General features: G+C 31.3%; 1 protein-coding gene across 1 annotated transcript; it reads right to left on the bottom strand.

The window, feature by feature from the left end:
- Positions 1 to 1316: 1316 nt before the first annotated feature.
- On the bottom strand, positions 1317 to 24088 carry LOC114335339 (uncharacterized). The gene is made up of 2 exons (XM_050649430.1): positions 23967 to 24088; positions 1317 to 1871 (listed from the first exon to the last, which is right to left on the bottom strand). The coding sequence occupies exons 1-2, from the start codon at positions 23994 to 23996 to the stop codon at positions 1374 to 1376; spliced, it is 528 nt and encodes a 175-aa protein (XP_050505387.1). The 5' UTR covers positions 23997 to 24088; the 3' UTR covers positions 1317 to 1373.
- Positions 24089 to 25555: the final 1467 nt, after the last annotated feature.

Genomic DNA, 25555 nt, shown 5'->3' with positions numbered 1-25555 from the left:
GACAATGTTCCCTCACATAAAATTCAAAACAATTTTTTTTTCATTGTTAGCACTATCGAAAACATAAAATAAGACCAAAATTAGCCATTCACCGTGCATGGTCAGTACCTCGAAAAATAAGCGTTATTTTGGGGATGTATAACGTCTACATTAAAAGTTGCGCCATTTTTTTTCTATTAGACATTTGTAACTAAAACTTTTCAGAAAACTTCTTTGTACTCTATGTGTCTATATTTTAACATAAATGTGATTAATAAGATTAATTTTAAATTTTGCCACTCAACTTTTGCGATTAAACTTTGTAATTCACGAATCTGCATCTTGTACATTAAAAAATTCGTAACTTGTACTAGAATAAGGCTAAAATCTTAATACAGATACCGTTGTCTTCAAAAAAGTGGGCAACATATAGTGTACAAACTTTAGAAAAAAATATTAAAACGGACCAAAGTTGTAGCGAATTAAACGCAAAAAACGTGATTTCACTTTTTTTTTAATTTCATGGTAAAATTGCGATTTTGACCATATTCCCCCACCTAAAATTAAAAAAAAATTTCATTTTTGTTTTCAGTACCGTCATAAATATAATCTAAGATCAAAATTAGCCATTCACAACCCATGGTCAGTATCTTGAAAAATAACCGTTATATTAAGGATTTCTAATGTCGATATTAAAAGTGGCACTATTTTTTTTTTCTATAAAACATTTTGATCTAAAATTTTCCAGAAATCTTCTTTGTACTCTCTATCTTAACATAAGTGTGACCAAAAGGCTAAAATTTAAATTTCGTTACTCGACTTTTGCGATTAAACTTTGCAATGCACAAATCCGCACCTTTTCCTTTGAAAAATTCATAACCTTTATCAAAATAGAAATTTAAGCTTGAAGCAGCTACCGTTGTCTTCAGAAATGTTAGAGCTATACACTGTAAAAATTTAAGAAACACATATTAAAATGGAACAGCGTTGTAGCGAGGTAAATGCAAAAAACATGATTTTATATTCATTTATTTTTAGAGTAAAATTGCGATTTTGACAATGTTACCCCATATAAAATCCAAAATAAATCACATTTTCGTTTTCAGCACCGTAAAAACATACAGTATGTCTAAAATTGGCCATTCACCTGTCCGTGGTCAGTACCTGGTCATTTTGGGGGTGCCTGCTGCCAGGCTGATGGTTAGAAATTAATTGATTTGCTTTCAGAATTAGTTATATTTTCTTTACAAGTAATGTCTCCAGTAACGTTGCCATTGCAGGAAGTACGCTGATAGGTCTGTAAGCTGTTGTTTGTTTACTTAAATTAAAACACACAATTTTTAACATAAGATGTATTACAAACCCATAGTACAATAATAATTAAATCCATATATTTAGAAAGGAATAGTGCAGTTGGTGCATTGACGGGGTTTTACATATAAGCCATGTGGACCGGGTAAAGCATTTGGATTATTGTTAAAGGTAGGATAGTTAAAAGCAGCACGTTTTGATCGTAGATATATATTATTGAATTTGCTTGGATTGAAGAGCCCTTTTCTTGATGGAGAAGACTTCCAAGGTAAAATACTATTTTGTTTAAATATTCCAAAGAGTACGTCAAGTTCAGGAAAAAAATAAAGACGAGTAATTGGATCATCTACGTCGCGGTGATTTTCACTATATCTATCATAATATCTATCGTCAAATCTAGGCTGGAATCTATCGTCAAATCTAGGCCCGTATCTATCGTCAAATCTAGGCACGTATCTCTCGTCAAATCTAGGCCCGTATCTATCGTCAAATCTAGGCTCGGATCTATCGTCAAATCTAGGGTCGGATCTATCGTCAAATCTAGGCCGGTAAGCAAAACCCTTGACCAAGGTAAACAGCAACTAAAAGTAAAATATCCATTTTAATATACACATATTTATATTATGATATCGCTTTATAGACTAAGATCCGGTAAAAGTGAAATTTGTTAATCATTTTAGGCACGATAAGAGCCTACAACTTAAATAGTAAAACGTAAATAGTACGTTCTATAACGGTAAAATATTGCAAAACCTCTAAATTTTAAAGAACCGCTTCCATTGACATGAAATTTGGCATACACATAGCTAACATGTCAAAGAAAAAAAGTGATATTTTGCCGATATGTGCTTTTGCACCGGGGGTGGTTTTCAGCCCCTCTTCGGGTTGAAAAAATATTCGTCCAAAGTAAGCCCGGAAATGGATAAACTGACTAATTTTAAGTAACTTTTGTTCTGTAGAGTTTTTTCGCTAAGTCAATACTTTTCGAGTTATTTTCCAGTGAATATGTTAATTTTTCAACAAAATAACTGCGCTTTTAGACGGTTTTTCGCAAATAACTCAAATAGTAAGTATTTTGTCGAAAAAACATGCATAGCAAAAATATAGCCTGTAAAAAAATAAAAAAGGTGTACATATCACGCCTCTGTACCCAGTAGAAGCAAAGTTATAGCTAATTAAAAATTAGGTTCATATTCGTCAAATTCCAAATGGAATACTTCAACGTGAAATAACCAAAAATGAAGCAAATTTCGGGGAAAACCCATTACAACTTATTTAAAGCGTTTAAAAATCCTCCATTTTTGTTTTGTAAAAAAATTTCTAGCATCAAAAGTAAACAAGTTACGCTCAAAATAAAGTTAGTCCCTCTTTTTTTGGTAAAAAAATCGGGAAAATCACCCCCTAATTAGTATCTCAAATGAACTTAATTGTTACGACTTCACAAGTTTCTTGACTCGTGTATGTATTGTTTATTATGATCTGTAAGTTTCATCGGTTCAAAGTCCTTATTATTGAAAGGCCTGTAGTTAAAAGGGGTTGAACGAGTCACTGATCACGAATGTATGCAAATTTAGAAACACCAAATCTTAATCAATTTTTGTCTAACAGAAAAACAAAACAATACATGACATTCAGAAAAGCAATGCTGACTTTTTTTGTTTTTCGAGATTTTTGTAATCTCTAACAATTTTTAAGTTATTTTGAAAAAAAGCAAATTTTTCAAAACTAAATTTTTTAAAAATTTTACCATAAAACCAAATTTTTTCAAAAATAAGCACTTTGAATCGATGAAACTTACAGATCATATAAACACAACATACGTAAAATAATTTGTGGAGCGGTAACGATTAATTTCATTTAAGTTGCTAATTAGGGGGTGGCGATTTTTTTTTTGTTAAAACAAAAGGGGCCAACTTTATTTTGAGCGTAACTTGCTTAAATTTAATGCTAGAAACTTTTTATAGCAACAGAAATAAAGCTTTTTTAAACACTTTAAAAAGTTAAACTGGGTTTTCCCCAAAAAGTGTTTAATTTTTTGGATATTTTACTTCGAAATATTCTATTTAAAATTTGGTGAATATGAATCTCTTTTTCATTGGTTATAACTCTGCTTCTATGAGGTTCAGAGACCTAACGCGGACACTATTTCTTTTTACTTTTTTACAGGATATATTTTTGCTAAGAACGTTTTTTTCGAAAAAATACTTACCTTTTGAGTTATTTGCGAAAAACAGTCTAAAAATGTAGTTATTTTGTTGAAAAATGAACATATTCAGTAGCAAATAACTCGAAAAGTGTTGACTTTGCGAAAAAGCTCTAAAGAACAAAAGTTACTTAAAATTAGTCAGTTTATCCATTCCCGAATTATTTTGGACATATATTTTTTCACCCCCATGAGGAGATGAAAGTCACCGCCAGGGCTAAAGCACACATCGGCACAATATCACTTTTTTTCTTTGACATGTAAGCTATGCGTGTGCCAAATTCCATGTCAATCCACGTGGTTTTTTAAAATTTAGAACAGAAACCGTGAAAGAATGTACTAAAACAGGGCTTCCCAAACTGTGCGTCGCGACGCCCTGGGGCGTCGCGGCGTTATCCCAGGGGAGTCGTGTGTCAGCGCGGACTTTTAATACAGAAAATATATTTGTCTGGATAGTATGCATGACTACAAGCTCTCATCAAAACCAAGACTCCAAGTGTAAAATGGACACATTGTGTCATACAGAGAGAGGCCTTAGCAGCAAAGAACATTACACCTGAATTAAGTGTTATAGCATTATTAAAGTGGTGAACTATATTAAAACATGACCCGTGAAATCAAGTCTTTTCCATAAACATTGTGAATAAATGGGTGCCGAGCTCACCTTTTTAATTTATTAATGCAACTCTCGTTGACTCTCCAAAGGCAACGTACTCGCACGTGTATGTGGATTAAAAAAATGAAATTTTACATGTATCTACATGCCATACAGAGTCCCATAACGATGGGCAAAACTTTATTAATTCAGAGTTTATTTTAAAATTAGCATACCCCTGTGACACAATTAAAAAATTAAATGATCTTAATTAGTATTTACAGGGAAATAATACTCATATCCTGCAATTGGCAGATAAAATTACTGGGTTTCAGAAGTTGCTCTTATGGAAGAGAAAATTAGAAGATCAAGAAATTGACTCTTATCCTGCTTTACAAGGTATTCTACAAGAAAAATCGATAGAAATCCTCGGTTCCTCTTTAAAAAATATGTTTACGCAACACATGTTATCATTGAATGAACACTGAGAAATGTTTTCCCCAAAAATCTGAAGCAATATGACTGGGTCAGACAGAATCCCTCCCTAGTCATTCACACCATCGACACTCTCAACAGAGGAAAAAGAACAACCGTCAGAATTGTTCTGTGATTCCAGCCTAAAGCTTCAACACGACAAGGACCTGTTTGAATTTTGGAGCTCAGTTTCTCATGAATATCATGCCATCAGCACTGCTGCATTAAAGGTTTTATTACCATTTCCGACTTCGTACTTGTGCGAAACGGGCTTTTCTGCAGTTGCAGTAATTAAAAACAAGAAGTATAGGTCAAACATAAACTTAGAAAAAGAAATTAGAGTGAAAATTTCCAAATTCGAGCCCCGGTTTCATAAGCTATGCTAAAAAAAGCAATCACATCCCTTAATCAGCCAGTTACATAAGTAAATATCCCTTTTTATTTTTGTGCCTATGTTTTGATTTCTTTCTTAATTTCTATAAAAATTATAAATAACCTGTTACTAGGCTAGTACTAAAATTGGTAAGTATTATTGGGGGTTGGGTTGAGCGGCGTCGCAAAAAATAGCAAAGTCCCAAGGGCGTCACAGAACGAATAAGTTTGGGAAGCCCTGTACTAAAAAAAAACGTATGAATAATGTGCCATCACTATTTAGTGGCACATGCGTTGACAGTGGCGCATCAAACTTTCCACTTATGGACTGGATAAAAAAATTAAAAGCTACCCTCCCTCAGTACCAGAATTCATTTTTTTTATTTTTTTAAGCTCTATGTGATGAACAAAAACTCAGCATAATTTTAACCCACCACCTCATTTCCCCTTCCTTCACCACCCAAATCTTTATTTTTTTTTTTATTTTTGTTATGTGTGATTTTTTTTATGTATAAAACATGTCTATTTTTCATGGATCCGTAAGTTGAGTGTACATAACCTCAAAAAAAAAGTTTAATCTTTTTTGGGAAAAAAGCGTATAAAGCTATTTTTGGGGAGGGTGCATGTCTAATTTTTATTATTCTTATGTAATTTATCAAACACTATATTTCTAATTTTTATCATATTTTTCCGTAAGGTACGCCACCTTAAAAAATTGGAAAATCTATTTTTCAGAGGGTTTTTGTGGATTTTCCCTATTTTATAGATTTCAAAATAAATCAAATTAATGTTTTTATAGATTATATATACATTAAAGTAAACGAGTCCTCTAGAATATTCAAAAATTTTAAAAATACGTTCAGACCCACAAAAAGCCTCTAAAAACAGTTTTTTTGTATTTCTAGGGTGACGAACCTTCGGAACAATCAGAAAAATAGAAATAATATAGTGTTTCATAAAATACATCAGATTAAAAAAGAATTAGACCTGCAGCCATCCCTAAAAAGAAGTTATATGCTTTTTTCTGAAAAAAAAATTTTTTTCGAGGTTATGTACACTAAACCTACAGGTCCATAAAAAATAGACAGGTTTTGTAAAACCCTCAACTATGCGTGTGAAGTTTTTGAAATATTCTATGAAATAGAATATTTAGAATCTAATTAATTGCATTCCCCCTAAAAAAAAAAAAAGGAAAAATGAAATTTTTGTGGGTGGGGGAAGGAGGAAAGAGGTGAAGGGTTAAAATTATGCTTTTTTGGAGCCTTTCTTGTTAATTATATATAACTGAAAAACATTAAAAAATTTAATTCTGTTAGTGAGGGAAGGTACCTTTTAATTTATTTATCCCGTCCATAAGTGGGAAGTTTGATGCACCACTGTCGACGCATGTGCTACTAAAAAGTGACGACACAGTGTACAGTGTCCTTACGTTTTCTTTTAGTTTTAACTATTTAAGTTATAGGCTCTTATTGTGCCTAAAATGATTAGAAAATTTCACCTATACCGGCTCTTAGGGCCGGTTGTTCGAACGCTAATCAAAAATGTCAATGAACAATGTCAACTTTGTTTGGTTTGCTGAAAACATAATTGATTAGAATTATGAGATTTATTAATCGATTATGTTAATAGTGTTATGTTATTTAATAAATAATATTTAATTAATCAGTCAATTATGTTAATTATCATAATGATAATTAACATAGGTAATTAATTACAATCAACTGATTGACGTACGAATGAAGGGTGTTGTTATATTTAATGGTTGTTAGGGGACTTAATTATAATCATCTTTGTGATTAGCGCTCGAACAACCGGCCCTAAGTGTATTAAACATAATATACCGGGTGGTGAATCCTAAAACGGGCCATAAAAAACTTAATGTAAAATTCTAATTTGTTGAATTCCTGCTTCCCTAATTATTTTACATCAAAAGTCATGTAGTACGTTCTTTAACTGTAAAATATTGCAAAACCTCTAAATTTTAAGAAGCGCTTGGATTGACATGAAATTTGGGCACACATAGCTAGTAAGCCAAAGAAAAAAATGTGATATTGTGCCGATGTGTGATTTTGCCCTAGGGGTGAGTTTCACCCCCTCTCGGTGGTTAAAAAATATATGTCCAAAATAATTCCGGAAATTGATAAACTGACTAATTCTAAGCAACTTTTGTTCTACAGAGTTTTTTCACCAAGTCAATACTTTTCGAGTTATTTGCCAGTGAACATGTTCATTTTTCAACAAAATAACCACGTTTTTAGACGGTTTTTTGCAAATAACTCAAAAAGTAATTATTTTGTCGAAAAAACATTCTTATCAAAAATATAGCCTGTAAAAAAGTTAAAAGTTGATGTAAATATTAGTTCTCTATACGTAGAAGAAGCAGAGTTACTAGCTAATGAAAATATGTTCATATTCGTCAAATTCCAAATCGAATAATTTAACGTGATATAACCAAAAAATTAAGCATTTTTTGGGGAAACTCATTACCTACAACTTTTTTAAAGTGTTTAAAGAAAGCTTTATTTGTGTTTTATAAAAAAATTATAGCATCAGAATTAAACAAGTTACGCTCAAAATAAAGTTGGTCACTTTTTTTGGTAAAAAAATCAGGAAAATCATCCCCTAATTAGCATCTCAAATGAACTTAATCGTTACTATTTCATAAGTTTCTTTACTAGTGTATTTATTGCTTATATGATCTGTAAGGTTTATTGGTTCAAAGTCCTTATTTTTAAAAGGACTGTAGTTAAAAGGGCTTGAATGATTCACCAATCACGAGTGTATGCAAATTTAGAGACACCAAATCTTAACCAATTTTTGTCTTACAGAAGAAAAAGAAAATACAAAAGATTTGAAAAAGCTAAGCCGACTTTTTTTATTGTTTAAAATTTTTGTTATCTTCAACAATTTTTAGGTTATTTTGAAAAACAAAACAATTTTTTCAAAATTAAAATTATTAAAAAGTTTATTTTAAAACCAATTGTTTTCAAAAATAAGCACTTTGAATTAATTAAACTTACAGATCATATTTATAAACACAACATAATAAAGGAACTTGTGAAGCGGTAACGATTAATTTCATTTAAGTTGCTAATTAGGGGGTGATTTTTACGATTTTTTTTCCAAAACAAAAAGGACCAGCTTTATTTTAAGCGTAAGTTGCTTACATTTGATGCTGGAAACTTTTTTTATAAAAACAGAAATAAAGCTTTTTTTAAACTCTTTAAAAAAGTTGTAATGAGTTTTCCCCAAAACGTGCTTATTTTTTTTTTGTATATTTCACGTTGAAATACTCTTTGGAATTTGGTGAACATGAACCTATTTTTTATTAGCTTTAACTCTGGTTCTGCTAGGTGTAGAGACCTCGTGCATACACCAATTTTTTTTTACTTTTTTAAGGCTATATTTTTACTTAAAACATCTTTCTCGATAAAATACTTACTTTTTGAATTATTTTCTAAAAACCGTCAAAAAACGTGGTTATTTTGTTGAAAAATGAACATGTTCACTCGCAAATAACTCGAAAAGTATTGACTTTGTGAAAAAAGTTTATAAGTATATCCATTTCCGAACTTATTCTGGACATATATTTTTTTACCCCCGAGAGGGGGTGAAACTTACTTACCGGGCAAAAGCACATATCGGCACAATATCACTTTCTTTCTTTGACCTGTTAGCTATGCGTTTGCCAAATTTCATGTCAATCCAAGCGGTTCTTTAAAATTTACAGCAAAAATCGTGAAAGAATGTACTAATGGGAAAATATTTGTAGAGGATTTAAATCTGTATTAAAACAAAAGTTAAAATTGTTCTACGATTTAAACACATTGCGAAATTTTGTAAAATATAATACATTTGGCACAGTAACTAGGTATGTGTGTAAAAGTTAAGCCACACGTTACTATTTAGCCGACAGTGCGTACACTATTGACTGAATAGAACATATTTATTATTAATACTTTCTCCTCAATTGAGAGTATCTCATTAACTTTATTGTTTTTTAAACAATAAATGATATAAATAAAAATAAAAAAATATAAAATAAAAATCCTGACAGTTTAAATATGGTTAATATAAAAATTTTATTCTGACCGAACGCAACCGTCACACATCATTGCACTGTGTGTGGCCTAACTTTGGCGCACTATTTTTAAAAATGAATTGCATTTTTACAAAATTTTTGAGTATATTTAATTCGTAGAACAATTTTAACAGTTGTGTTCCATACAGTTCCATTCGACAGTTAAGAGTTTTACATTGAGTTTCCTATGGCCCGTTATCCAAATCACCACCCGGTATACTAATCATATAAAATAAGTACTAACTTATGTTTATGATTTTCTCAAAAGAAGAACATGGAAATGAAAGGTTAATATAGAGCAAACCCAAATAGAAAAAGTTAAGACATACAAATATCTGGGAACCTGGGTTGATGACAAAAATGACCAAAGCAAAGAAATTTAAGTCCGAATTGAAATTGCAAGGCAAGCATTTATAAAAATAAAGACACTGCTTACAAACAAAGACCTTCAGTTGCCTCTCAGATTGAGGGCTCTAAGATGCTACAAATTTTCTATATTGCTATACGGAATGGAAGCTTGGACATTGAAGAGACAAGACATAAGGAGAATAGAAGCGTTCGAAATGTGGTGTTACAGAAGAATATTGAAAATTCAGTGGGTTCAAAGGATTACTAATGTTGAAGTGCTACGACGTTGAAATAAGGAGTTAGAAGTTATGAAAAGTATAAAAACTAGAAAACTGGAATATTTGGGTCACAGTACCAGAGGAGAAAAATATGAGTTGCTGAGAATTATTACGCAAGGAAGGATCCAAGGAAGAAGAAGCATAGGAAGAAGACGCATCTTTTGGCTGAGGAACCTTAGAGAATGGTTTAACTGTAGTTCATTACAACTATTCAGAGCAGCAGCTAACAAAGTGACCATAGCCATTATGATATCCAACCTCCCATAAGAGAGGGAACTTTAAGAAGAAGAAGTACTAACTCAAGGTCTAAAGCATTTTACGTTCTAGAATGATAATCATCATCAGTGGCGTTGCAGCTCTTTATGACTTTATGAGCCAAAGCCTTCTTCAGAACAATCCTCCACTCGCCCCTTTCTCTGGAAACTCTTATGTACCTAAGTCTCGGTCTTCCTCTTGCTCGTTGTCCTATCGGCCCTCTTCGGTCAAAAACTTTTCGACTATGACATCTTCCTCTCGTCTGATTACATGACCTATCCATCTAAAGTGTGCTACCTTAATGAATTTTAAAACGCCAGGTTCTCCAAAACTTCTATACAACTCAAAGATGTAACGCCTGCGCCACAAACCTTGTTCTTTTATGCCTCCATATATTCGTCTTAGGATTTTTCGCTCAAAACTTTTGAGCATGTCTTGGTCATTCTGTTTAAATGACAAAGTTTCTGAACCATATGTTAGCACTGGTCTTATTAGTGGTTTGTAGACAGTCAATGTAATTTTTCTATGTATTTTTGAGACTATCTGTCTTCTTAAGCCATAGTAACACTTATTGGCGAGCATTATTCTTTGTTTAATTTCTTCACTGACATTGTTATCTTTAGTGAGCAGCGAGCCTAAGTATACAGGGTGTAACAATACAAGGTGTAACAGATCTTAAATTAAAGTACATATTCTGGGACCAAAATTAGTTCGAATTAACCTAACTTACCCTAGTACAAATATGCACATAAAGAAGTTACAGCTCTTTGAAGTTACAAAATTAAAATCGATTTTCTCGAATATATCGAAAACTATTAGAGATTTTTTATTGAAAATGGACATGTGGCACTATTATGGCAGGAGCATCTTAAAGAAAAATTATAGTGAAATTTGTGCACCCCCTAAAAATTTTAAGGGCTTTTATTCTCTTAAACCCCCCAAACATTTGTGTACGTGCCAATTAGATTATTATTGGGGTGCCATTAGTTAAATTCAATATTTTCACAACCTTTCTGCCTCTTAGTGTTTTTTCAAAATGGCAGTTTTTATAGAGATGCGGCTTCTTTTTTAATATGTTTACATAACAAATTTATGGGGGATCTGTGCTTTTAAACCCCCCAAATAATTGTGTAAGTTCTAATTAAAGTATTACTGCGGTACCATTAGTTAAACACAGTATTTTTAAAATTTTTTTGCCTCTTTGTATTTTTCCGATAAGGCACCTTTTATCGAGATTTGGCTCCTTTTTTAACATGCTTCAAAGTATACCTAAAAATGTAAATTATAAATAAATTTTCATATTATTTACCCCGATCAAAGAACAATCTAACCCAAAAAAAATAAAGGAAGGATGAAAATTTGGGAATAGGTAATTAAAATTGTCTATTATTATATAAGAAAAAGTTTACAATTCTACATCCCCTTCATTTTACAAAAATGGAGGGGTATAGCCCCCCTCTCGAAGGTGAAAAAAATAAATTTCAAAATAAATTGGATACCAAAATTGGATAAAATGACTAATTCTAAACAACTTTTCTTCTATACAGTTTTTTCACTAAGTCAATATTTTTCGAGTTATTTGCGAGTGAAAATGTTTATGTTTAACAAAATAAAACATGTTTTTGGACGGTTTTTCGGATATAACTCAAAAAGTATTTTAGCGAAAAAAATATTCTTAGCAAAAATATAGCCCATAAAAAACTGAAAATTAGGTAGAAAACTGAAAAGTAGGTTCTTCTTCGTCAAATTACAAATCGAATATTTCAATGTGAAATAACCCAAAAAACATAGCACTTTTAGGGGAAAATTCATTTTAACTTTTTTCAAGTGTTTAAAAAAGGTTTATTTTTGTTTTTAAAAAAACTTGTAATATTAAAAGTACCTAAGTGAATTACGCTCAAAATATTGTTTTTCCCTTTTATTTTTTGGTAAAAAAATCGCGAAAATCACCCCCTAATTAGCATCACATATACATTTTAACATTACCACTTCACAAGTTACTTTGTCCGTGTATTATTTATATGATCTGTAAGTTTCATCGGTTCACAGTGTTTCGTTTTAAAAAATCTGTAGTTAAAATGGCTTGAACGAGTAACTAATCACGAGTTTAGGCAAATTTTGAACAGCCATGGCATAACCAATTTTTGTCTAACAAGCAAACAAAAAATACAAAATATTCAGAAAAACAAAACGTACATTTTATTAGGCTTTGAGATTTAAGTTAATTAAATAAACAATTACGATTTTTTTCAAAATTAAAAAAAAAAGTTTTTTTTTGTAACCCATTTTTTTTTCAAAACTGAGCACTTTGAACCAATGAAACTTATAGATTATATAAACAATACATAAGTAAATTAACTTGTAAAGCGGTAACGATTTATTTTTGTTTGAGAAGCTAATTAACGGGTTATTTTCGCCATTTTTTACCAAAAAATAAAAGGGACCAACATTATTTTGAGAGTAACTCACTTAATTTTAATGTTAGTAGTTGTTTTTAAACAAAAATAAACCTTTTTTTGAAAACTTTAAAAAAGTTGTAATGAATTTTCCCCGAAAATTGCTCCGTTTTTTGGTTATTTTACATTGAAATATTCGATTTGCATTTGGACGAAGAAGAACTTACATTTCATTAGCTGCAACTCTGCTTCTACTGGGTCTGCAGACCTCACGCATACAACATTTTTTAAATTTTTTATAATCTATATTTTTGCTAAAATACTTACTTTTTGAGTTATCTCCGAAAAACCGTCCAAAAACATTTTTTTTTGGTTAAAAATGAACACATTCACTCGCAAATAAATCGAAAAATATTGACTTAGTAAAAAAACTATAAAACAAAATTTACTTAAAATTAGTCATTTTATCCAATTCCGGACTTATTTTGAACGTATATTTCTTCACCCCCGAGAAAACAATTTTCACACCGTATTTTCCAATTTTTGTAAAACGGAGGGGATGTAAACTTTTTCTTATATAATAATAGACAATTTCAACTACCTATTCCCAAATTTTCATCCTTCCTTTATTTTTTTGGAGGTTTTCGTAAAATTTTGAGTTCCCTGATCGGGCATTTTCATATTATTACCAATACCAAGTCTCCATAATCGTACTTAACCATATACAAATATGTGGTGGATTTGAGAAATATTCAAAATATCTCGATAAAAACTGAATTGTTGAAAAAGTAATAAGACGCAAAAAAGTTTTTAAAACAGCGTGTTTAACTAATGGTACTACAATAATAATTAAATTGGAACGTACACCCCAAAAGTTTGGGGGGGTTTAAAGGAACAAAACCCCTATAAAATTTTTAAGGGGTGTCCAAATTTCACTATAATTTTTTAAAGATACTACTGCCATAAGATGATACATGTCCATTTTCAATAAAAAATCTCTAATAGTTTTCGACATATTGGAAATAATCGATTTTAATTTGGTAACTTCAAAGGGCTGTAACTTTTTTTATTTGCATATTTGTACTAAGGTTAGTTAGGTTAAGTAGAATTATTTTTGGTCCCAGAATATGCGATTAAATTTATGACCTGTATTTTTGTTACACCCTGTATAAAGGTGACGAGTCCTTCCAGTTCTAGATCGTCAATTGTTATTCATGTAGGTGTCGGGTTGCTTGACCTAGTGCAACACATATATTTGGTCTTTTGAAGATTTTGAACACTACGTTGTAGAAGATTACCCCAGAAATCGAAGGAAGCATTTAACAGGATTACTGGCCGTTATTTTTAACTGGAATATCTGGAGAAGTCAATAGAAAAGGCGTACAATCTTATGGTTAATTAGTTAAAATAAGAAATGAGATTTTTAAATTAAAAAATCTTTATAAACAAAAAAGTTATTGCAAATTAAACCCGAAAGTAAGCGTTGTTTCAATTGTTTAAAATTATTAAAATAAACAATAAAAATGTTTAAAACATACATTTAGAGGAAAAGGTGTAAATGTTTGCAATGAAAAATCCCACTAAATTTTCTTTTTTTTTTTTCACCCCTGTTACGTATTAAAATACACATTATAGAAGTTTTCAGGGACCTTAGGTCCTCAGTAATAATATAATCTTTCCTTCTGCGGTTAAATTTTTCAAAAATATTTATTAATTTTGTCTGGATTTGAAAAAGATTTTTTATTACATTTAAAACACATTGAACATTTTGACATGCGACATTTTGCGTCTATGCCCTTAAGTACTTACTATACAGTGAGCACGTAAAGGTTGGAATAAATTCATTTTCCCGAGAATGGACAATTTTGGAAAAAAATCCTGAAAGAGGTCAATTTTTATTTCTAAATTACGACTTTTTGGCATATATATTGTACTAGTGACGTCACCTATCTGAGCGTGATGACGTCATCGATGATTTTTTTAAATGAAAATAGGGATCGTTTGATAGCTCATTTGAAAGGTAATTCAATTATCTATTCAGTAATATAAACATTAACATAATTATTTATACAAGGTGTCCAAAAAATTTTTTTTTAATTAAATTTATTGACATAAAAAGAAGAATGTGCGTAATTTATTTAATTCAAAATGCAAGTTACTGCTATCAGAAAACAGGAAAAAAATGTTTATTTGGCAAATAATAATTGTTTTTTGCTTAAATTCAATATTACAGCAGCCACCCACCAGCCTCGTGACAGTTTGAACATTTAATTTAAGCGAAAAGCCATGATTATTTTTCAAATAAACATTTTTTCTGTTTTCTGAGAGCAGTAAAATGTATTTTGAATTAAATAAATTACATACATTCTTCTTTTTATGTCAATAATTTAATCAAAAAAAAAATTTTTTGGACACCCTGTATAAATAATTATGTTAATGTTTATATTACTGAATAGAGGATTGAATTACCTTTCAAATGAGCTATCACACGACCCCTATTCTCATTTAAAAAAATCATCGATGATGTCATCACGCCCAGATGGGTGACGTCACTAGTATGATATATATGCCAAAAAGTCGTAATTTAAAAATAAAAATCGATTTGTTTCGGGATTTTTTTCCAAAATCGTCCATTCTCGAGAAAATGAATGTATTCCAACCTTTACGTGCTCACTGTATGTGCCCACGATGAGCCCGATTGGTCAAGTGGTTTTTAAATAATTCTATCTGTTTATTTCATTTGAGAAAAAATGGCCGTTTTCGAATGTCTGTACACGTACTTTGTCAATATTTAGAAGGGCTTTTTTGGTCTCATTTTCTTCGCAATGTCTCAAAATTTTCATGTTTTTAAAAATGTATATTCGTTTTTGAATGTTTACAAAGATTGATATAGAATATAGTACCATTTTCGCCTTATAAACAATTAAATTATCTGCGCCGTATTACTTAAAAAAAAATACACTATCTGAAATGTTATGAAAAAACAAACTTTAAAAACATAAAAATTGGTACAACCTATAGAACCGGAGATGTTATTTTTTAAACACAGCGCAATTATTAATAAACATTTGGAGCTGAAATTTGGGAAGTGTGTAGGTAAATAAAGCTTCATTTTTTCATTCAAAATTTAATCAAATCAATTTGAATAACGGAAAAACCATGCATTTTATAAAACATACGTACTAAACACTTGGTAAAGCACTCAGAAATAGCTATGAAATGAGCTCCACAAGTTTATAGCAAATATATAGAAATAGAAAATCCTGAGTATCTTTTAAAATCCATAAGGTAGATGGAACAAGATATTTTCAATATATCGTCAGTTTTTTACATGCTTAAAATTTTTCATATTTAAAATTTTTAAATAATACGACGTGTTCTGAGGAACTAGAAACCACGAATAATTTTAGTGATGACAACTTTAGTATGGGTCTGATTAATATTTGTTCTATAAGAAATAAAACTGACGAATTATTTTTGTTTCTAGAGGAATTAGGATTTCCTCAGATAGTTGCTGTTACAGAACACTGGCTTGCAGTCAACGAGCCTTTTTTTGTAGAGAAATATACCACAATTGCTAGGTATGATCGTCCAAACTCAGCTCATGGAGGCATCCTAATTCTTTCTGCAAACAATGATTTTTCTCTGATAACAAAATATGACTTTTTGTTGAATGAAGCCTTCTTTGAATTTTCCTTAGTTTTTAATAAAAATCTTAATCTTTACATTATTTGCATCTATAGATCACCTGACTCTTCCGTGGAACTATTTTTTCAGAACCTGCTAAATTTGTTAGATGACTTGCCTCACAAAAGCAGAAAAATTCTATGCGGAGATTTCAACATAAATTATGCTGCTGCTTGTGCTACCCAAATCTTCTTGGTCAACATATTTGAATCATATGGTCTCTCAATGCACGTTAATTCTCCTACAAGGATTACAAAAACTACATCTACCATAATTGATTATATTGTCTCCGATTTCTTACCCCTTGATGTTTGCTCTACAGTTATTAATGCGGAACTATCCGATCATGAAGCAGTATATACGAAATTTAACATCTTCAGCAAACCCTCCTCGAAAACCCGACGTTTAGGTAGGATTTTTTCCGCTCGGAATTTTCATAAATTTCAAAATTTATGTTTAACTTCTGACTGGCATTTTCCTTCTACGGACGTGGACTATAATTTCAGTGATTTTTTGGAGAAGCTTGTCTGTATCTTCAATAAGGCATTTCCTTTAATTACGATTAAGCCAAAACGTCGCAAACCCTGGACTACCAAAGGTATCCCCATATCAGCAAAAAATATGCGTTCACTACTTTATATCAAGAAATTTACTACCAACGTCGCTTTCACTCAATATATCACCAATTACAGAGTCACACACCTAAAACTCATCAAATCAGCTAAAAAAGCATACTATCAAAATCGTCTGGGAAGCTCCAGAAGTGTTGCAAAAGAAACTTGGTCCATAATAAACGATCTTCGAAATAAAACCCACGCAGCTCAAACATTTGCTCTTCCAAACCCTGAAAATCTAAACGAATACTTCATTAACGTGAGTAAAAATATAACATCAACTATTCAGTCTCAACAAGATCCCACTTCCTATCTCCCTAATTCAGAAATTGTCTCGAATTCATTCTTTATAAGACCAATCTATAAATCTGAATTGATCCAAACGATCAATAGTATCAAAAACAAATCATCTTGTAGTACTGATGGACTATCCATAAAAATCTTTTTAAATCTCATAGATAATGTGTTAGAACTCCTCGTGTCACTAATTAATGATTCCTTTGAAAACGGTAAACTTCTAGAGTGCCTAAAGACAGCCATTATTATTCCTCTTCATAAAGGTGGCGAAAAATCTAATGCCTGCAACTATAGACCTATTGCCCTATTATTGAGGGGCTCATAAAAACCCGACTTATGTCCTTTCTCTTTGATAACAATATTTTATCACAAAATCAGTTCGGCTTCTTAACTAATAAATGTACAACTGATGCCATGTTTTCTGTACTTCACGAGGTTTACCAAGCACTAAACAATAATCTTTATACTACCACTGTTATCTGTGACTATTCCAAAGCTTTTGATTGTGTAAATCACAACATTTTGATTAAAAAACATAATTACTATGGAATTCGGGGTATTTCTTTGAATTGGTTCAAATCTTACTTAGATAATAGGAAACAATTGGTTAGAGCAAATGATACTGACTCTAGTCTCAAAAACATTATATGTGGAGTACCACAAGGTTCAGTATTGGGTCCTCTACTTTTCCTGATCTTTATAAATGACATCACTAATTTAAAAATCGATGGAAAAATTTTTCTTTTGCTGATGATACCAGTATCACTTGGAGCAACTCAACTATTGCAACTCTTCATGCAACTATAACTTCTGATCTTCTTACGATAAAAACCTGGTCTGACTCTAATTTACTCTCCTTTAACGTGGATAAAACGGTAGCGTTATCATATAAAGGTGCTTTTCAACCCCTGCTTGTGAATAGCAGCCAGATCTCTACCGTTTATTCTGTAAAATTTCTTGGTATTCTTTTAGACAGCAACCTCAAATGGTCCCTTCATATCGATTTGTTAAGTAAGAAACTCGCCTCGGCCTGCTATGCCATAAGATCTGTTTCGAAGGAACTCAATTTAGCATCTTCTAAAATAACATATTTTTCTTTATTCGAGTCTCATCTACGATATGGTCTTCCTTTTTGGGGGTCTAGTACAGTTGCCCAATTTGATGTTATTTTCAAATTACAAAAAAGAGCAATAAGATATCTGTTTGGCCTTAGAAGAACAACCCATTGCAGAAGTTACTTTAAAGATCACGAAATTTTAACTCTTCCATCTTTGTATATTTTAGAAACTGTTTGCTTAATTCGTAAACACATGCATGTCTTTCCAGCAAGGCCTCATCATGACTACTCCACCAGAAATTCAACTTTTGATGTCTATTTACCGATCCCGTCTTCTGAGTTAGTAAAGAAATCTATACTATATTCCTCAAAAAAACTATACAACCATCTCCCTTTACAACTCAAATCTGCAACATCCTTTCTCAAGTTCCGTAAAATGACAAAAGCTCATTTATCTAAAAGACCATATTATTCAGTAGAAGAGTTTCTTAATGACTAACTAAGAAACCACAGTAATGTACAAGTAACTAAAGTGTATTTATATATATTTGGGTGTCACATAGAGCAGCTTAAACTTATTAGTTCCTTTGTTTGTGTTTTATTATATTATGTTGTATGTTCAATTTTGCAATTTATAGTAATTTTGCAATATATTGGTTTTTGTTTTTTTACTTCACTTTTTTAACTTGTTTATATTTTTTTTAATGACGATTTATCTAATTTTATAAAATTGTATTTGTTATTGTTATGTATATCTTTTTCGTGACTCTATGTTAAGCTTAGTCCATAAAATTGTATAATTTTCAGTGACAATAAAGCATATTTCTATTCTATTCTATAAAATTAATCAAGTTATAATGAAAATAAGAGAGCCCTGTCGAATATTTTAGGAAAAAGTGAAAAATAAAACCTACGCCATTTCGACAAAAATTAAAATTTATAGTAATCCCTAAATAGTTCATGTGGTGAGACCGCTCCCAACTGGAAAAATTTCTGATTCGTTTTTTTTTGTGGATTCATATGCAAAAAAGTCCCCTTTAAACAAATCTGAAGGGTGCCGGGCGGAATTTTTGGGCAAAAATTGTTAATAATCCACTATTTTCAATGGGAAGTAAGCCACAATTTTATCAAAAAAAATTATTTTATTAACATTTCGACGCCCAAGTCGGGTGTCGTCAAAATACAAAATAATACTAGTTTAAAATATAACAAATGTTAGATTTTAAATCTGGTATGGACTGTAATTATTGGCGCTGGAAAGGATATATTGCATTAAGAAAACTATATATTTAAATTTGAAGTTTATTCTGACAATTTGGAAAAATTAAATTCTTTCTATATTGTTTATCAAGGTGCATGCATCACCATGCAATCGTGAATCTTCTTTTTATTTTCTTTTCTTCTTCTACGAAACTGTCACATAACAAAAAAAATCAGTATTATTTTGTATTTTGAAAACGACACCCGACTTGGGCGTCGAAACGTTAATAAAATCATTTTTTGGTAAAATTGTGGCTTATTTCCCATTGAAAATAGTTGATTATAAAAATGCCACAAGAAAATAGCTTCAGAACAACATAAAACACTGTTTAAACAATTTTTTTAAACAAATACAAAAGATCACACTTTTTTGCTCTGGAACATATATTTTTAGATTTTTTGGGTCATTCTTAACAAGAAAGGTATCTTGTAATTTTTCTTAAAAATTGATAGTTTTCAAGTTATAGGCGGTTTAAAATCTGAAAAATGCGAAAATACGCATATTCCAGGCTTAAAAACTCACATCTAAATTAGTATTTTTGAGGTTTCCCGATACTTAAACTGAAGTTGAAACATTTAGCTTTAATATTCTGTGGAGTGATTGCGTTTATCCTTAATTTAGACTATTGTTTTTTAATTTTTAAATATGCATGTCCATCCGATTTTTTGCTGGTGCGGCTCGCTCTATTTCAAAAATCTCCAATTTTCCTCCGAAAAATATCATTTCTACATTCTTTGGGATATTCTAAATAAAATAAGTTTCTTGACATTTTTCTAAAAAGTTAGCAGTTTTAAAGTTATAAGCCATTTAAAATTTAGTTTTTAAGCCTCGAAAATGCGAATTTTCGCATTTTTCAGATTTTCAAGCGCCTATAACTGGAAAAGTATCAATTTTAAGAAAAATTACAAGATACGTTTCTTGTTTAGAATGACCCAAAAAACTAAAAATATATGCTCCAGAGCAAAAAATCGTGATCTTTTGTATTTGTTTAAAAAAAAGTATGCGTGTGTACTTTGTACGCACAAAAGAAGATATTCTTCTGTTATAGGTAATTTAAACGAAGTAAATATACTTAAAAGGTTATTTGTACTTATTTTATTTAAAAATCAAACTAACTTTCTTATCTACCACTTTCAAAAAAGAAGAATATCTTCAAAAATTATATAATAATATACTTACAATCATAAAATCTATAAAAAAAATAAAAAAGTAATAACTTGCTTGGGGCTCGAACTCACTTCACGTCTACCGCGCTGTACGAAAGCTGACGGCATTTCAAACTAGACCACATCCGCGTGTACGTCATGTGGGAATATACACAAACTAAACGTTTACACCATAAATTTATATGAATTTAATAAAATTATTAGTTTGATTTTTGTCGAAATAAAATACCACAAAATATAGTGTAAGAAAACAATATATGAGATGAAGATTTGTAGAAAGTTTGTTCGTAATCAGATTATGTAAATTAAAGCATTGCCTACTAATAGGTAACTACATTATTTTGTTTACATTTTCCTAATAGATAGGTATTGAAACTATTAGGTATTTCCAACTCAAACATTTAGAATTACGTACCTGCGGCTTTTCAAAACTATTAAAGTCACTATAATTTTAAATTTGATTTTATTTCTGTCCACACATCATTAAAAACTAATATTATACAATATTTTTGTTTACCGATAATCTCCATATTGAACAATTATTGACAGATCATTTCAAAATTTCAACACCCAATCAGAGCCCGTATAACCACTAATACCATACTGTCGGTGTGCGCATGCGCGTGGTAAATCAAATTTTACCCTCGATCGATTCGTTGCTAAAGAAGAATATCTTCAAAAATTGTTTAAACAATTTCTGGTCAAAAGTTCCTCCCGGCACCCTTCAGATTTGTTTAAATGGACATTTTTGCATAGGAATCCGTAAAGTAACCGAATCAGACATTTCTCCAGACAGGAGCGATCTCACCACATTGACTAATAATACTTTTTTATTTCAGCATAAGTAGAGACCTCAAAAATTTTGACCTGTTTAGAATGCATATTTTTGAAAAAAAGGTATGATTTAAGAAAATCAGAATTTTTCGAAATTTCGGATATTCCATTTTTTTGTAAAAGCTTCAAAAATACTAGATACACGTAAAAATAATAGAGAACCAAACTTTTTGTTTGAACCAAATATTATTTGTCGCCTTAAAAAAATATATACGTTCAGTTACATGTAATTGACTTTGAAGTCAAAAAACTGAAAGGTTTTTCAAGTATTAAGAGGAAACAGTAGCGATCAACAGGTAGCGAAAACGCGTTTCAAGATTGCGGCTGTAATTTTGAATATTTTTTCGAGATATTTGGCACACGCATTCGTAATTAAATACAATATTAAAAAACGAGGCGGTACCGCCATTAAAAAGAACAAAAAAATACACCTTCTTCAAATAATCTTTTTTATCCGATGCCTAGATTTTGTGTCATTTTGGAACTACTAAAATTTTTTATTTCATTAGTAGTTCCAAAATGACACAAAATCTACGAATCGGATAAAAAAGTTTATTTAAAGAAAGTGTATTTTTCTTAATGGCGGTACAGGCTCGTGTTTTTAATATTGTATTTAATTACAGAGTAATTTCCACATATTAATATATTTTTCAAATTGGGCTCTGTACCGCCATTCTTTATTATATTACGAATACGTGCGCCAAATATCTCGAAAAAATATTCAAAATTATAGCCGCCATCTTGGAACTCGTTTTGGCTACCTGTTGATCGCTACTGTATCACCTTAAAGAGATTATTCGGCTTTATTAGCCTCATTGGCAAAAATTAAAATTTTTTATCTTTAATATCTTAAAAATTATTGATTTATTTTATTAACTTTATATAACAACTATTGCTTAGAATTAGTCCCTCTGTTGATTTATGGGGTTATTTTTAATAAAATAATTTTCACCCACGAGAAGGGATGGTATCCACTCTTAGGAGGGTGTTAAAGCCAAAGTGATGTAAGTCATTTTTGCGAAATGATGTAAGTCTTGCTTAGTAACCTTGATAAATAGACCTATTGTCATAAGAAAAATCAGGAAAAGTGGTGTTAATATTTACAGTAAAGTAAGTAATACAGTAAAAACTTACACCACTTTTTCTTTGAAGAGGTCTATATATCAAGATTATAAAGCAAGACTTACATAATTTAAAAAATATGACTTACACCACTCTAGTTTTAACCTATTCGAATAAAAGCGCAAATTGGTACCATTTCACTTTTGTTTCTTAAGGTATACTCTAACAACTCTCCAATTTTCATAAAAATCGATAAAGGTTCAACGAAATCGGAGGTATTAGCTCATATCCACCTTCAGTGACTGCACTATAGTGCAGTCATCGCATCGCGAATAATTTGTGAATACGTATGAAATACAGAGTAAATTTAACTAAAATTATTTATATTAATATGTGACAATATATCAATCTCCTTGATGAGTCACCTGCTTAAAATATTTCTTAGAGTCATTCACAACCGAATCTATCAAAAACTAGACATCGATATTAACGATACACAGATGGGATTCAGAAAAGGATTAGGTACAAGGGATGCTCTCTTTGCCTTGAACGTTCTAACACAGAGATGCCTAGATGTTAACCAAGAGGTACACGCCTGCTTTATAGACTTTGAAAAGGCCTTTGACAAAGTCCGCCACAGTAAACTCAAAGAAATCCTGGAGAGTAAGAACATTGACACCAGAGACATACAAATAATATTAAATCTGTACTGGAATCAGCGAGCTAATATAAAAATAGAAGAACAAACATCGGACGAAATAGAAATACGTAGAGGAGTACGACAGGGTTGTATATTGTCACCGCTCTTATTTAATATCTACAGCGAACAAATATGCCAAGAAGCTCTCTCATATGCAAACGAAGGGATAATAGTCAAAGGAGAAGTTATCAATAACATTCGATATGCTGACGATACTGTGATAATGGCAAGAACAGCGGAAGATCTACAACATTTAGTTGAAACTATGAATGAGATATGTAATAACTACGGCATAAGGATGAACGTCAAAAAAACCAAATATATGACCTTCAGTAAGAATCCAATAAATGACACTAGTATCACAATAAACGGTACCCAACTTGAAAAAGTAAACGAATACAAATACTTGGGAACCCTTATCAATGAAACAGGTGACCAAAATCACGAGATAAAAAGACGTATTGAAATTGCCAGGTCTACTTTTATAAAAATGAAAAAATTATTTTGTAATCGTGATATTAGTATTCATCTACGAACTAGAATGTTAAAATGCTATGTATTCAGTACTTTGCTCTACGGTGTGGAGTCATGGACTCTTAAACAGAGGAATATTAAAAATCTTGAAAGCTTTGAGATGTGGTGCTACCGCCGTATACTACGAATAAGTTGGGTGGATAAAATTACAAATGAAGAAGTAATACGCAGAATAAATAACGAGCCAGAAGTTCTACGGAGTATAAAAAAGAGAAAACTTGAATACTTAGGCCACCTGATGAGAGGACAAAAGTACACATTCCTACAAAATATAATGCAAGGAAAAATCCAAGGACGAAGAAATCCAGGCCGTAGAAGAATGTCCTGGATGAGAAATTTGAGAGAGTGGTTTGGCTGTACCACTAACGAATTGTTCAAAACAGCAGTAAATAAAATTAGAATCGCCCTAATGATATCCAATCTCCGATAGGAGAGGCACTCAAAGAAGAAGAAGTGACTTACCAGAATTGAGACAAAAATATACAACTTCATCTTCGATTCAGTTTTTTAGATTATTGATTTTCAATACTTCAAATAAGTCACGTAAATTTGGCTAGTTCTTTTATAGCTAATATAAGGTAAATAATAAAAAATTCAATTTTAATAAAACTATAAATCTAATCCAAATTTATGTCATTATGCCATTGTTCTTGTGATTTATTAGGATTGTTAAATAATATAAATTATGCAAGATAAATATGAGATTTGGGTATTGCATATTAATTATAGAAATTGTTAGGTACCTAATAGATTATTACCTTAGTATTATATATTTCTAATATATTTCGATATTTAGAAAATTCCGTAATAGTTATTTATGATATAAGTGTTACAAGTACACGTTTAAGGCACGCATGTTAAAGTTTGCAGAATGAGCGATAGCGAGTTCTGACGCTATAGATCCAAAGGAACACTCCACAACCATTCTGGCACGTGACAATCTGTAATTAAAACGGTCTTTATCATCTCCCGGAACAGTGTTAGCGTCTGGAAATGGTTTTAAGAGATAAGTTTTTAACGGAAATGCAGAGTTGCCAAGCAATACGAACGGACCTTTAATATTGGAACTTGGCAAAAAATCTTTTGCTGATACTTTTATTTTTCCACATTCAATCGCACGACGGAACAAACCTGTATCAAATACTCTGGCATCATTATATTTACCATAAGCACCAATTTCAACCATAATAAATTTGTAATTGGCGTCTGTAATGGCTAATAAAATAATGGAAAAAAATCCTTTGTAATTGTAATACATGGAACCGCTTTTTTTCGGTTTCTTAATGCGGATATGCTTCCCATCTATGCAACCAATGCAGTTTGGAAATTGGCACTTCTGCCAAAAATCATTAGCTATATGCAGAAATTTGTCCTCTGTTGGTACTGGCATGTGTTTTTGCACTAAAGTCTCCCATATAGTAACGCAAACTTGTTTTACAATATTGGCTACTGCTGTTTTTGATATGCGAAAACTAAATGCTAGTTTTCTAAATAGCGTACCAGTTACCAAGTACCTAAAATAAATCTCTATTAGTATTTTTTTCTATTACAGGTGCAGATGCCCAAAAAAAGTGGAAAAATCTACGTGATTCTTTTGCTAGAGAATTGAAAAAAATCCCTAAAAGACGATCTGGTGCTGACGCTGAAAATGGTGGAGGGGGACTACAGGGGTGATTGGCCATATTTTGAGGCGATGAAATTTTTAGAAGTAGTTATAAAGCCACGTGCAAGTGCCACAAGCGTTCCTAGGATATTTTTAGATGAAACAGATATGCTTGACGATGACACAATTATGTCCGTTTTGTCAGATTCCACAGTAGTATCGGGTAATACAGATACTATTACAGAAAATCAAACTGAGACACAACATGAAGATGACAGCAATTCGGTCGCTCATGCTACTGAAGGACAATTTGCTCTAGAACAAGATGCCATGGAACCAACTGAAAATGATAATTTAACACCTGGAATGTCCCAGATTAACCAGTCAGTTGGTACGTCGCGTCCACAAACCCATCATAATCAATCTGAAGCTGCTGTTGAAAAAAAGA

This window comes from Diabrotica virgifera, chromosome 1 (genome assembly GCF_917563875.1).
Source record: "Diabrotica virgifera virgifera chromosome 1, PGI_DIABVI_V3a".
Lineage (NCBI taxonomy): Eukaryota > Metazoa > Arthropoda > Insecta > Coleoptera > Chrysomelidae > Diabrotica > Diabrotica virgifera.
Note: the sequence above shows the minus strand (reverse complement) of the source record. Positions and strands in the feature narration are given on the sequence as shown.

Coding starts and splice junctions, on each gene's coding strand:
- LOC114335339 (XM_050649430.1), bottom strand. CDS start 23,996: ATGAAGTTGTATATTTTTGTCTCAATTCTG. Junction 1,872..23,966: donor ATATTTTTGTCTCAATTCTG/GTAAGTCACTTC, acceptor TTTTACTTTTAG/TTGCTGTTTACCTTGGTCAA.